The sequence below is a fragment of the Camelina sativa genome, chromosome 16 (genome assembly GCF_000633955.1).
Source record: "Camelina sativa cultivar DH55 chromosome 16, Cs, whole genome shotgun sequence".
Lineage (NCBI taxonomy): Eukaryota > Viridiplantae > Streptophyta > Magnoliopsida > Brassicales > Brassicaceae > Camelina > Camelina sativa.
In genome coordinates, this window is record NC_025700.1 from 3,357,742 (window position 1) to 3,371,264 (window position 13,523).

The 13,523-nt window shown below is 33.5% G+C and overlaps 1 protein-coding gene and 1 long non-coding RNA gene across 6 annotated transcripts in view; both read left to right on the plus strand.

Moving 5' to 3' along the window:
- On the plus strand, positions 3,444–5,523 carry LOC104753297. Of its 3 annotated transcripts, none has more exons than XR_002035724.1 (4): positions 3,444–3,668; positions 4,080–4,214; positions 4,786–4,924; positions 5,025–5,523. XR_002035724.1 is itself a non-coding variant. In XM_019237581.1 (4 exons), exons 2-4 carry the CDS (start codon positions 4,159–4,161, stop codon positions 5,437–5,439), a joined length of 615 nt encoding a protein of 204 aa, XP_019093126.1. In that variant the 5' UTR covers positions 3,444–3,668; positions 4,080–4,158; the 3' UTR covers positions 5,440–5,523. The 3 variants fall into 3 exon arrangements, 2 of the variants coding, with proteins under 2 accessions (XP_019093126.1, XP_019093127.1); XM_019237581.1 differs by having other exon boundaries at positions 5,020–5,523; XM_019237582.1 differs by lacking the exon at positions 3,444–3,668 and adding an exon at positions 3,677–3,877 and having other exon boundaries at positions 5,020–5,523.
- Positions 8,369–13,523, plus strand: part of LOC109129411 — a 9,484-nt gene continuing 4,329 nt past the window's right edge. For 2 of the 3 annotated variants that reach the window (XR_002035736.1, XR_002035735.1), the window contains exons 1-3: positions 8,369–8,917; positions 9,011–9,115; positions 10,219–10,568. This is a non-coding gene — a long non-coding RNA (uncharacterized LOC109129411). The remainder of the gene's footprint in view (positions 8,918–9,010; positions 9,116–10,218; positions 10,569–13,523) is intronic. The other variant, XR_002035737.1, reaches the window with a different exon arrangement.

Here is a 13,523-nt window from a genome sequence, read left to right on the forward strand (position 1 = left end):
ATACCGTATTTTAGATAATTATCTACCTTCATTGTTATCTTTTCTTTTAAAGGCATAACTACATTAATTTTCTTGAAAAATTGCTTTTCTCAAAAATATTTCTTTTATTTTATTCAATTCTATTTGGCAATTGCTTATGTGATCAAATTTTTGATGGACGTGTGTTACTCTGTTTTTCAGAAATAACAAGCCGTATATGCTGGTCAAATTACAATATAACGAACCATTTTTTGTTATTATTATACAGTATATGTTAAACATTTACTAGTTAGTTTGATATAGATATATTCTCAGCTTCATTGGTCGCGGTTGGTTGTGCATTTGGACGGCGTTAAAAGGCCTGAACATTGTTTTTTCTGAATTTTTAGATTTTGTGAGGTTGATCTTAAAAAACAAAATAGAATAGTATTACTAAGAATCATTTTCTAGGATTTTTTTCTTATATTACAAAAATTATTTTTTTTTGTAAATTTTTATCAATTAATGCTCGAAAATTATAAATTTCAAGAATAATTAATTGAGAATTCAAAATTTTTGATGAATTATTAGTGGTTAATAATCATGATAAATATGTTATTACGAATAAATAATACATTTATAGCTAAATATCAAACATTTTTCTTAATTTATGCGAACATCCTAGGAAATCTTCATTTATGATAAAAAGGGGTATAATATTAATAGAATCTTATTTTTTTACTTTTCAAACGATATTTATGTTTTTGAGATATAAAGAACAAACAAAAAAACAAAATCTCTTAAAGGGAGTCGATTTTTTTTCATGCATGCTCAAATGAACTATATTGAATTTATATATTAGATTTTTATGTGTGCTAAATCATACACGGAAAGAGTATATGTGTATGAATCTAAGGATACTTGCATCCTCTTTCAAATATGTGATGCGGATCATGACGAAAAAGTTGTTTAAGAGATGAAATATATTATGTAGATGACGATGAAATTGTGTCCTTAATAAGTGCAAGATTTATAAAGTGTAAAGTTTGGAGAGGGAAAACCAGATTTATGGGTCAAGCATGAATGTGTATGTGAGGGAGTTTGTACACACTAAACCTAAGTGATGGCGTGGAATCAAGAGTGGGAACTATGTAACTATAATGAAAAATTTTGAAATGCGGGGATATGTGTTGAGAGTGATCGAATGTATTCCAACATATTCGAGTGATTAGATTTGATTCCGTTGAAGCTCTAAATATTCTTTTCCTCCAAGTTCATAATTTGGTCAGTTGGGCTCAAATTTTCGTATTTTGGATCATTTGAAACTTAAAAGAGTGTTGAATTTTTTCATATTTGACTTTGTACCGTTTCAAGTTTGAGTGTATAAAGAAAAACCTTTAAAAATGAAGCAAAATTTATGCAGATAAAGAATTTATTGACAATGCATGTAACGTGGATTTGCAATAATGCGTCATACCGTATTTTAGATAATTATCTACCCTCATTGTTCTCTTTTTCTTTTAAAGGCATAACAACATTAATTTTCTTAAAAAATTGCTTTTCTCAAAAATATTTCTTTTATTTTATTCAATCCTATTTGGCAATTGCTTATGTGATCAAATTTGTGATGGACGTGTGTTGCTCTGTTTTTCAGCGATAACAAGCCGTATATGCTGGTCAAGTTACAATATAATGAACCATTTTTTGTTATTATTATACAGTATATGTTAAACACATTTACTAGTTAGTTTGATATTGATATATTTTCAGTTTCATTAGTCGCGGTGGGTTGTACATTTAGAAGGCCTTAAAATGCCTGAACATTATTTTTGTCAGTTTTTAGATGTTGTGAGGTTGATCTTAAAAAAACAAAATATAATAGTATTACAAAGGATCATTTTTTAGGATTTTTTCTTAAATTTTTATCAGTTAATGCTAAAAAATTGTAAATTTCAAAATAATTAATTAAGAGTTCAATTTTTCTGATGAATTATTATTGGTTTATAATCATGAACGAATAAATAATACATTTATTCGTAATATGTGAAAGACCTTTGAAAATGAAGCAAAATTTATGTAGATGGAGAATTTATTTTGTATTATTATAGGAATAGGATGTTCACATTTTTCCAGTTTGAGTGTTGACAATAAATTATGTATACAGTAAGTTAATATACACACATGCAAGGATATTATAACAATTCGAAGTGATTTGATCGAAAATTATTACTATAAATATCAATAAACTAGTTGAGGAGGAACACACATTTTTTTTGTTGTTGTTATATGATATCGTATAATGCATGTAACAACGTGGATTTGCAATAATGCGTCATACCGTATACAACTAGTATAGATATTAATTGAGAGACAACACTTGCATTGGTTTATCTCAATTATTACGTAGCAGCTGCTTCTCTCTAGTTCCAATAGATAAAATTATAAAGCGGCGTTATAGGAGGACCTACCACGAGCTATCTCTCACTCACTCTATAATGGTTATTTGTAATTCGGAAATAGAATCGATCACATACGTCCAAATTTTGATTTGGTCTTGGCCCACTCCATATCATCACGCACCTCAAGCGCGTGTCCTTTTACAAAACATATCAGAAACTCAAAAATATCAGACCAAAAGTCCCAGTTGTACATTCGGTTTAGCAAGTGAAACAGAAACGATAAATAATTCTATAAAAAAAATACTTAGATATTGTTTTTAATAGTACTGAAATAAGCAGTTTCAATTAGAGCTAGTTTCAATGCATTCTCCCAATTTCTCAAAAGCAATTTTCCAATTTTACATTACTTTCTATCCCAAAAATGAGATAATTTATTGGAAGTTTATCAATTTTCAAGAATATACTGTAGTAGTATTAAATTCCGGATGCGTGAAGTTAAATAAACCGAATAATAAAATCTGAATAGCAATTTAAATGTCGATGATACACTTTTCAAAGCACTTCTACTACTACTAAATACATAAACTTAAATGTCACATTTCATTTCATTGTCCATGACTCCCCCATGCATCAATTCCACCCCCACTCGACACCTATTCTCATCTCTTTAAAGTTTCGATTTATTTCCTTCACTTTATTTTTTTTTTCATTGTCGCCAACAATTTTATTCATGTTTGTGTAAAGAAGACATTTCCGAATGTACCAAAATAATATTCTATACAACTAAAAAGATTCATATATTATCCATTATCTACAGTTTCAAAAATACTTATATTTGACACATCATGCAAATACAGTAGACATATATTTTTAAATTAAATACCGATATTTTTCAATGATGCGATAAATACCATTAAATGCTCATTTAATTGAAAAGATTGCATAATTTTGATTTTGCTGGTTTCTTTTGAGAAGAAATAAAATCTTAAAGGACCTTAATGTAAATTTGAGAAAGAAAAAAGAAGGAAAAATACCTGCGCTTGCTTGCTCAAAGAAGAAGGACCTTATCCCACGCGTTGATATATATATATATATATATATATCTTCTTCCCTGTCTCGTCTTCGTGTCTCTCTCTCTACGTGCTCCGGTGAAGAAGATACAAACCGACTAAGAGACCCTGGGGGGAGCCATAACAACACAAACCTCCGTCATCCTCGGCTACCAAATTTACCGTATTACCCCTTCTTTGTCTTCCCCCCACCCCCCCTGAGACGTCTTTTTTTGGAGATATTCTTCTTCTTCAATTCCAAGTAAACCCAAATTCTCTCTCTCTCTCTCTCTCAAATTTGAAATAATTGATTTCTCTGGTCATAAACCATCGGGGCTCTGTTTTTTTTTTTTTAATTTTCTTTTGCGGGGGACATTAATGGTGGGGTTTTAGATTATTATTATTATCTGATCCGTTTATCGCCGTGTGTGGTTCAATTTTCTCCGGCCTGGCTATTGTTGTTGTTCGCCGGTGGGTTCGATCTCTATTCGATTTTTTAAGCTTCCCTCATTATTATTATACCTAAAGATTTAAGAGTTTCCTTTTTTATTAAGTTATACCAAAATCTCCCCATCGGTTTATTTTCTAGAAATTTCCAGTTCTTATGGATGATAATGACGAATTCTCCTGAACTATGTTTCGTTTTTTTTTTCTTTTTCGTTTTCTTTTTCAGTGTTATTTATCAATTTTGAGGTCAATTCGACGTTTAATTGGGAATTAGAGTGCGAAATTGAGAGATAATAAAGAAGGCAATGGGGAATGGTGATGAAACCAAATGTGTTTTCCCCTTAACCAGTCTCCAGATCGGGTATCTTATCTTTATCTCTTTGCTCGCAATTGCGTTTTTGTTTTTTTTTTTCTTTTGCTTCTCAAATTTTGATTCAGGGGTTCTTGAATATATTTTTATATTTAGAAATCAATGATTCTGCAGTTTAGAAGTACAGGTATATTAGTTTCCTGTTCTGTGTTTGCTTTTTTTTTTTTCATTATTATAGAAAGGTTTGTTTCAGCCATTGTTGGACCTTTTTAAAGGAAAATATCATCTTGTACTTTCAGACAAAACAAAGATCGCTTTTGGTTTTGACAACTTTATTACTATTTTTTCTTTTGAATTTTTTTTTCTTGAATTAAAATTAGATCGAATGCATAGATTCGTTTCCTGAATCTGAAGATATGTTCTTGTTGTTAATGTCTTTGAACATTCCCCTGTTAAATCAAGTATTAGTTGAAGCATTTGTTTTAGCAATTCCCATGATATTGTGGTTGTGACTATAGTTGCGTGTTTGTTTCAAAAAGTTAAAACTATGTTGTCACATTTTATTTGCATGATGCTCTCTGCTTATCTGGTTTAAGATTTGTTTTGTTTTGTTTTGTTTCAGAGACTTGCAGTCATATCTTTCTGATCTCAGTATTTTCCTGGGTAACAAGAGTAAGAAGATTTACATATTGGTGGACAACCGGCCATGGTTGAATCCTGGCACCAGATCTGCTCATTTCTGGCAACTTATGGTTACAAAGGTTGTAAAAGCTGCTTCAATTTTATTTCTTGTTGTTGTTGTTGTTGTTGTTGTTCGGGTGAAAAAATATAGTGACCCATCTATCTTTGTTTGCAGTCCAGACTCTCACCTTTTGCAAACATGAAAGCTCGAGGGGAGAAGAAAATTCAGAAGCAGGAGGAAGACAAGAAAAAGCTAAAGCAGGATGAGGAAGAAAAGCCTAAAGAGACGTGTGCTCAGCAGCCCCAGCCGGACGATAGAAAAATCAAGAAACTTAAGAAGTGGTTCTCATTGATAGATGCGACAACTTTTTCGAAGAAGAAGATACCTGCAAATAAACTGCAGAGCTCTTTGTTTCTAAACAAGCAGCTGCACAAGACCTTGTACGGTTTCATCGTGTTCGAAGTTGAATGGGCCAACGTCAGGGGTGTCAACTACTTGAATGAGCTACTGGTACCCCCTTGCAACTCTACATTGCTTTGGCCTGGTTTTTCTTGTTTCTTACTTTTATCTATATCTTTATGTAGACAGACATAAAGTTCTCTCAGGGTGTATGTGGTTTGACCAAAAAAAATAAGTGCATTTTGGTAACGTATGTGGTCAAATCAATTCTTTTAAATCTTTCCACAAACCAGGATATCAGAGTCTTTGAGCTCCTATGGATCTATCAACAACAATTTATCTTTTTCCAATCTATCTATATATGTTTGTTGTACGCTTGTGTTTGATTAGCCTATTTTATCCATTCATAAGGTTGATGAGCTTCTACTCATTATATCTTCCTTTGGGATTGAATGACTAATGGTAACAATTATGTTAAAAAAAAAAAGGGTTTACAACCATCCAATCAAAGTTGAGAAATTAGAAAAAAACTTAATTTGGCATAATTAAAGAAACAATATAAAATTATAAGCATGATAATATATGAATCCCAAATAATTCAAAGATGAAAATATAGATTAAATAAAACAATCTAAAAATACTACAATAAATTTTAAAATACAGTATAAGGACAAGAAGACGCATATATTAATATTTTTTTGGGTCAACATATTAATCTTACCTATTCCCAACTGAAAAAGGAGAAAGTAGGAGAAAATTTTAGTTTAAAAAATAATAAAAATTTACTTTCCCATTTAAAAATATTTTCCAATTAAACAAAGTTGAAAGCAGTGTTTTTGAATAAATTATTTAAATATGTGACGATCTATGTTTATATAGAAGTGAGTATTTTATTAATTTTAGAATTAATAATTAACCGTATATTGTCCTTAATCCCTTTTCTATATTTTTAGTAGAATTAATAACTTAAAATTAAAAAATAACTAAATAATATTATAATTTCGAATTTTGTGAATTATATATATATATAATCCTTATAATCTTAAAATAAAATTTGTATTTTTTATTATAAATTCTGTAATTTTTGATAATTATCTTTTTACATTATTAATATTTTTTAAAACAAAATATTTTATTTTTGTTGTAATCAAATTTTTCATATTAAATATTAACTTTTACACATGTTAAAATCTGAGATTGATAACTTGACAAATGTTAAAATCTTGTTAACGGCTAATTTTCAAAACCTAACTTTATATTAGAAGATACACATGTCAAAATCTGAGATTGATAACTTAACAAATGTTAAAATCTTGTTAACGGCTAACTTTTAAAACCCAACTTAATATAAGAATATATATATATATATATATATATATATATATATATATATATAATTTTCACCGGCGCTTTCCTAAGCTTTGAATAAATAAATTAACATCATATATAACAAAATTTTAACCTAACCGATGTAAAATAGATGTATAGTGTATGGACGGATTACCCTACCGATCTATATATATCGATATGTTAATATTGTTAAGAACTTAAAGAGTAAAGTATTGGTTTTACTTAGTCAAACATTATATTACATTGCCAAGGAGAAACATATTTAAGAATATGGAATTGATCAAATTCATCAATAAAGATAAGAACTTTAAAATACGATAAGTGAATATATACATATATAAATATATATATATATATATATGTAAAAATATAGACGTTAACCAAGTCGCCTTGGTCTAGTGGTAAAGGTAGAAAAGTCCCACCACACGGGTTGGAGGTGATTTTTGTTTAATGCAGATCATAGTGGGGATTTACTTGATTTCGGATATAATAATGGCGATAATGATGATATTGATGTCTTTCAAGGTAAGAAAGAAATTCATATAATTTGTGTGTTTTGGCAATTTTTTTGTATTGGTTTGTCAAATTTCGCACAAAAAGTTCACATAGATAAAGAGGCTATTATTGGAGATGTGATTTCTAAATTTATATAGAATTATAAATAATATAAATCAAAACATACGGATTTCAAAATAATATGTTTTATATTTGGATTTGAATTCTTCTATTTTACACTTTCAAATCCATTCAAATTCATTTGAAACATAAAATTGAATTTGAAATTCAAAAACAAATCATTAAATGAATAACATAGGATTTTAACAAGTATTTGTAAATTATATAACCAAGAACACATAATTTTGATAAGTACTAGATTTTAACCCGCGGTATACCGCGAGACAATTTTTTATTAAACTTAATAACAAATATATGTTGCATTTTTTTTATAATTTGTTTTAATTAATATTTAGATTTTCTAATTTTAGTTGGATTACACTTTTTATGTTTGGTACGGGTTATGAATGGCATAACAACTCTATTAGACTTAAATATTGTGTGTTTTAGTGGATCACCCATAAAAGATTATATAATCATATTTATGTACATTTTAAACCGCCCTATAATATGATTTGCCAAAATTTTAATTTTTTAGCAAGTTAAAATTATGTAGAAAATTTATCTGATGATATCGTGTATGTGGGTTGAATTTGAGAAAACTATATGTATGTGTATTTTTACTATAACAAAACTCATATTTTGTAAGATAATTACATGAATAAAATAAATTAAAAATTGTAATTATATTTAAAAATTTAAGACTTAACACAAATCATTACTGAATATAAATGACTTAAATTTGAAATAGAGATAAGTATTTGTTTATTTTTGTTAAAAATTTGTAAGATGTAGTACAAATCATTATGGGACATTTCTATTTGAACACATATGATGCTAGTTTTTACGATTTTTTATTTTTGTATTAAAATTACTTTATAATTTTACATTTATTTATTAATGAATTACATTTTTAGTATTTTAAAATTTAACATGTGGTATATATGAATTTAGAAATATAATTTTTTTTTTGACAAAAATATAATTGTAATTACACATGTCAAAAGAGAATAACACTTATATTTAACTTATCCTATATTGGACCAATATCAACTCTAAGAGCAAGCGCATCGGTTATCTTCTAAGGATGTCTTTTTGTTTTTTAATAATAAAACCAAAAAAAAAAGATTTATTTGTGATATTTTGCTGATCTGTGTCTCTGCACAACTCAAATTAGACACTCACAGACCTTTTACGAGTCAAAATTGTATTGGTTGCCTTTGTTTTTTTTATTTATTTTGTTGTTTTCTTTATTTCTGCATAAGCTTCTCTCTCCTTCAATACAAACGAAAATTTGAAGGCAAAACAGATTTTCCAAAACTTGATTCACAACCCAATCGAAGATCTCATCGATTTCCAGAAAAAATTGATTGCTCCTCATCGTCTTCTTTTGATATTTGATTCCTCTTAGTTCTTCTCTGTTAGGTAAGAAGCTGATTTGGTTGACACAATCAAAGTAATTGCTGAATAATTTTTGGTTCCTACAAGTCCGCATACATCTGGGTTTCTATATGAATCTGTTTGTTTCAATAGGTTTTGAGTAGAATCTGTTTTGCAAGAATCTATTTTGAGTAATCTGGGTTTTGAAGAGCTAATTTTGGGTATTAATCTTTTGATTTGTGAGGAAAAAAATTGAAAATTGGGATTGTAAAGCAGAAGTAATGAGCTCCAATGGCGGTGGCGACGTCTACAGCAGCAAAAGCTTTTGGTGAGTCTCACTCAAATTACTTATCCAATTTTGTAATTTTCAGAGCTTCTATGTTTGAATTGTTTTTGAGAGGTTTATCGGGTTTATTTTTAGATGATCCGCGAGAGCTATAAAATGACTTGCAGTTGGAGAATTGGAGACTACGAATGTCAAGTTTCGATGGGACTGAAGCCATTGGAGTGGGTGTCTTAGTCGAAGGTTTGTTATTCCTCAGACTTGTATCTATTTCAGCTTCAGCTTTGCTTCTTTTTGCTTACGATTATTAAACATTAAAGCTGTTTATTTCGTTGTTGGTTGAATTATATTGCTTGCTAGAACAAAATTTAGGGAATTAAATTGTCAAAACTATAAACAAGACACAGAAAGTCTAACATTGTGTTTTGTGGACGTTTTGGTTTTAGTTGTTGGCCTCATATAACATTGCGGTTACATTGTACAAAACTTAGTTAAAACAGTCTTGATCCGCCTCTTGTTTTAGTTACCTTGTAAGTCTTTGTTTAACTCTTGTTTGGTTGTTGACATTGATAGCTTGTTTTGTCACACTTTAAACACTAATTGCTTGGTAGTTGAAATAGTTAAGCATTTATTGTCGAGTAAGTGCTTAAACTCAATGCTAGGTAGTTGTGTGTTATGTCACACTTAAACACAACAAACATTTGAACCTTACCTAACCACTTTACCATAAACACAACAACCAAACACTAGAAACACTTAAACGCTTGAACTCTATATATGCCGCTTATTGTTCTCTTTCCACCAAACCAATTCTTCTTTTTTCCATCTTTCATATAGATTAGGCTATGGGTTATAGCAATTCTTATAGTTTAACTCGAAACTTTACCAACCTCTTGAATAGCCAACCTTCTTTTCTCCTTCTAGTTTTATTTTCCTAATATTGTATACATTATATATCAACATTTATAACATTATAAAATATACTTAAACACACAATTTTAATAAAATTTGTATAAGACACCCATGTTTAAGGATGACTAATGGGAGGGGGGAAAATTAAAACAATGGCATGAGGATCAAAACATCGATTAATATTATTTTTAATCTTATTAAAAGCTTAAGACACAAAGATGAGTATGACCAATGAATATGCTCTAACCCGCCCAATTATTTGATCCTCGACCTTTCAATTTTATCAAGATAATTTATTTTGTTAGTTTTAAATATTTTTGTTGTTTTGTCAAATTAGAATATTTCTTTAAAAATAATTATGTATGTGTTCACGTTTGCTTCTGGCTTTGGTTGTCTTCTTCGTTCGGCTCATTCAATCTCTGCATCTCCTACAGTTTTTCTTAGTACTGTTTTCTTCGGGTTGGATTTACTGAGGCTCTCCTATTGACAACGACAACTTCCTCTTGTCGGTCGCGTCTCTCTTTCCCCTGATTGCTTGAAGACGGCGTTTACGTATGAGTGGTGCCTCTTTCCCATGGTTTAGCTTGCGTTAGATGTGTTGCTCAGATTGGTTCATGGCGGTTAGATCCTCTCCGCTTCAAAATAACAATCGATCTCCTCTGATCGTGGTTGGTGGAGTCAAGAGATTTGACGGCGTTGGTGAACTTGCGTTCGCCTCATCTTCGACTTCAAATTTTTTTCATCTCGCTAGGATGTGCTCTAAATGAATCGGCCATTAGAGCAGGTTAAGTTTCTTTGCTTTTGTTTCAAGGAAAATGTGGTTGAGTTTGGTGAGTTTAGGTGATGTGAATGAAGAGAATTTATAGTGTTTAGGTGATTGTTGTAAGGAAAGCTTGTATTATACAATGTGAATGTGTTACAATATATAGTGTTTAGCACTAGGGTTTAGCAATAACTAATTACACAATAGTCCCTAAGTTATATCACTCTCCTATACTCCCCTTCAAGATGGAGGCAGATTCTTGACTCCAATCTTGTGATTCAAATCATGAAAACGTGCCGATGACAAAGGCTTAGTGAGGGAGTCGGCAAGTTGATCATTGCCGGAGATGTGAGCAACCCGCAATGTCCCTGATTGAATGTGCTCTCGGACGAAGTGATAATCAATAGCTACATGCTTCATCTTGGAATGAAAAACAGGGTTTGCACATAGGTATGTGGCGCCCATATTGTCACAGTAGATGACAGGTGTTGTCGGAAGATTAATACCCATCTCGGTTAATAGAGAACATATCCACTGTAGTTCAGATGCCGTGCTCGCAACGGCACGGTACTCAGCTTCCGTGGAGGAGCGAGAGACACTCCTTTGTTTCTTCGAAGACCACGAGACAGGACTGCCACCAAAGTAAACTATGTACGCATTTGTGGACACATAAGTCGCCTTGTCTCGACCCTAATCGGCATCGGAGAACGCATGAACCATGAGCGGAGCATCATTCTTGAGAAAAATACCAAGGTTACGTGTTCCAGCCAAATATCGAAGAACCCTCTTTACGGCCTGCCAATGTTCATTGGTTGGTTTATGCATGAACTGAGATAGTCGGTTTACCGGAAAGGCAATATCAAGAAGCGTAAATGCAAGATATTGAAGGCTCCCAACCACCATTTTGTATTTCGTGACATCCACCAACGGCGTACCGGAGAGCACAATGAGTTTCGTGGAAGTGGACATCGGAGTAGGAACTGGTTTGGCAGTAAGCATGTTTGTTTTAGCCAGGAGATCGGTGATGTACTTCCGTTGCATTAAGTGCAGTCCCTTTGATGTTCTTGTTGCCTCAATGCCCAAAAAATAACTCAATGGGCCAAGATCCTTAAGAGAAAAACGGCGAGCCAACAAGGTATTAAATTCACTAACCAAAGGAGGCAGTCCGGCAATTATGATATCATCAACATAGACTAGCAGATAAAGATATGACTGGCCATGTTTGAAAATGAAGAAGGAACTGTCAGCCAAGGATGCCTTGAAACCGGACTCAACAAGAAACCAACGTAACTCCTGATACCACGCCCGTGGAGCTTGTTTTAAACCGTATAAAGCTTTCCGGAGGCGACATACATGATGTGGACGGTCGCGATCCAAAAAACCATGCGGTAGAGAGACATATACCTCGTCCTGCAGAGTCCCTTGAAGAAACGCATTGTTGATATCAACTTGATGTATAGCCCAGTTCCGCTTGACCATTGTTTCAAGGACTATCTGGATAGTTGTCATCTTAATTAACAGACTAAATGTTTCTGAATAGTCGAGGCCATACTGTTGATGAAAACCGCGAGCTACCAACCATGCCTTGTAGCTGTCAATCGATCCATCAGGTTTATACTTTAAAGTGAAGATCCACTTACAAGTGATCACATTTTGCGCAGGATTAGGAGGTTCCAAATCCCATGAGTGTTCACGAATCTGAGCATTGATCTCCTCCACCATCGCATTTCGCCACCGGCGATCCTTCAAAGCCTGAGCCAGCGTCGTTGGTATGCGAGGATGGTTGGAGACGGTGAGGCTGAACTTTGTATTCGGGTTGGTGATATGATTTTTGGAACGGGTTTGCATTGGATGATTGTTCTGCTGTGGAGGTGTGGTAGCAATCAGAGATGGCGAGGTGTGATCTGAGCACGGTGGCGAGGGTACCAGAGTCGGTGACAGAGCAACCGGAGGGGATAGGAGTACCGTGATCAAACTAGAATAGGGAGAAGTAGATGGAGGTGGATCTTTTGGTGGTGGATGAGCAGCAGTGTGGCCAGCAAACGAAAAATGTGTCTCGACAAATTGCTCATGTCTAGAGGTGTAGAGCCGACCATTAGCAACATCAAGACACAAATACGCACTTTGCGTTAGCGAGTAGCCAAGAAACACACAAGGAGTAGATCTTGGCTCGAGTTTGTGACGCCGATAAGGACGAAGCCAAGGATAACACTGACACCCAAAAATCCGAAGCTTGAGATAACTGGGAGTGGTTTTAAACAAACACCGGTAAGGTGTATCCCCACGTAAGACATCAGTTGGCGTTCGATTTATCAGATACACCGCGGTAGCAAACGCATAAGGCCAATACGTAGGTGGAAGTGAGGCATGACTAAGTAGAGCAAGTCCTGTTTCGACCACATGGCGATGCTTGCGTTTGGCGACACCGTTATTGATGTGACCCCAGACTATGGACGTGGTTCACGGACGTACGGATGGAGGATACAGCGGAGCGGATCGGAGAAGCGGTTCGGTTAGGGACGAGAATGGACGCGAATGGACGCGGAACAGCGGACGTACGGATGGATGGTCGGACGCGGCGGACGCGGCCGATAAACGAACGTACGGACGCGTCGGATGGACGAGTGAGCGGATGGAACGCGGATGGGAACAGACGCTGCGTACGGATGGACGCCGCGGATGGAGCGAAGTACGGAAGGAAACGGGACCAAGGAACGACAAGAACGGACGGAGAGAGATTCGCGAGGAGATGCTCGACTCGTTTGTCTCTCGGATAGATGGGGATGAATGGACGGTGGATTGAGTCGACGACACACGGGAGATGGCTCGGCCCGTGATACGGTCGGACTAGAAGGTCATGAACCCGGTTCTTGAACCTTCTAGGGTTTCTCTAGAGCCAAGTCCCGGACTTGAGCGGGAGAGAGGAATGAACAAAGATCCAATCTTTGGGCCAATAATTTCTATATTCCAGTCTTT

What these genes read in the sequence shown, in the direction of transcription:
- LOC104753297 (XM_019237581.1), top strand. Translation starts at nt 4,159, where the DNA reads ATGGGGAATGGTGATGAAACCAAATGTGTTTTCCCCTTAACCAGTCTC. An exon ending in TTAACCAGTCTCCAGATCGG is followed by an intron (nt 4,215 to 4,785) that starts GTATCTTATCTT and finishes GTTTTGTTTCAG; the next exon opens with AGACTTGCAGTCATATCTTT. An exon ending in GGCAACTTATGGTTACAAAG is followed by an intron (nt 4,925 to 5,019) that starts GTTGTAAAAGCT and finishes CTTTGTTTGCAG; the next exon opens with TCCAGACTCTCACCTTTTGC.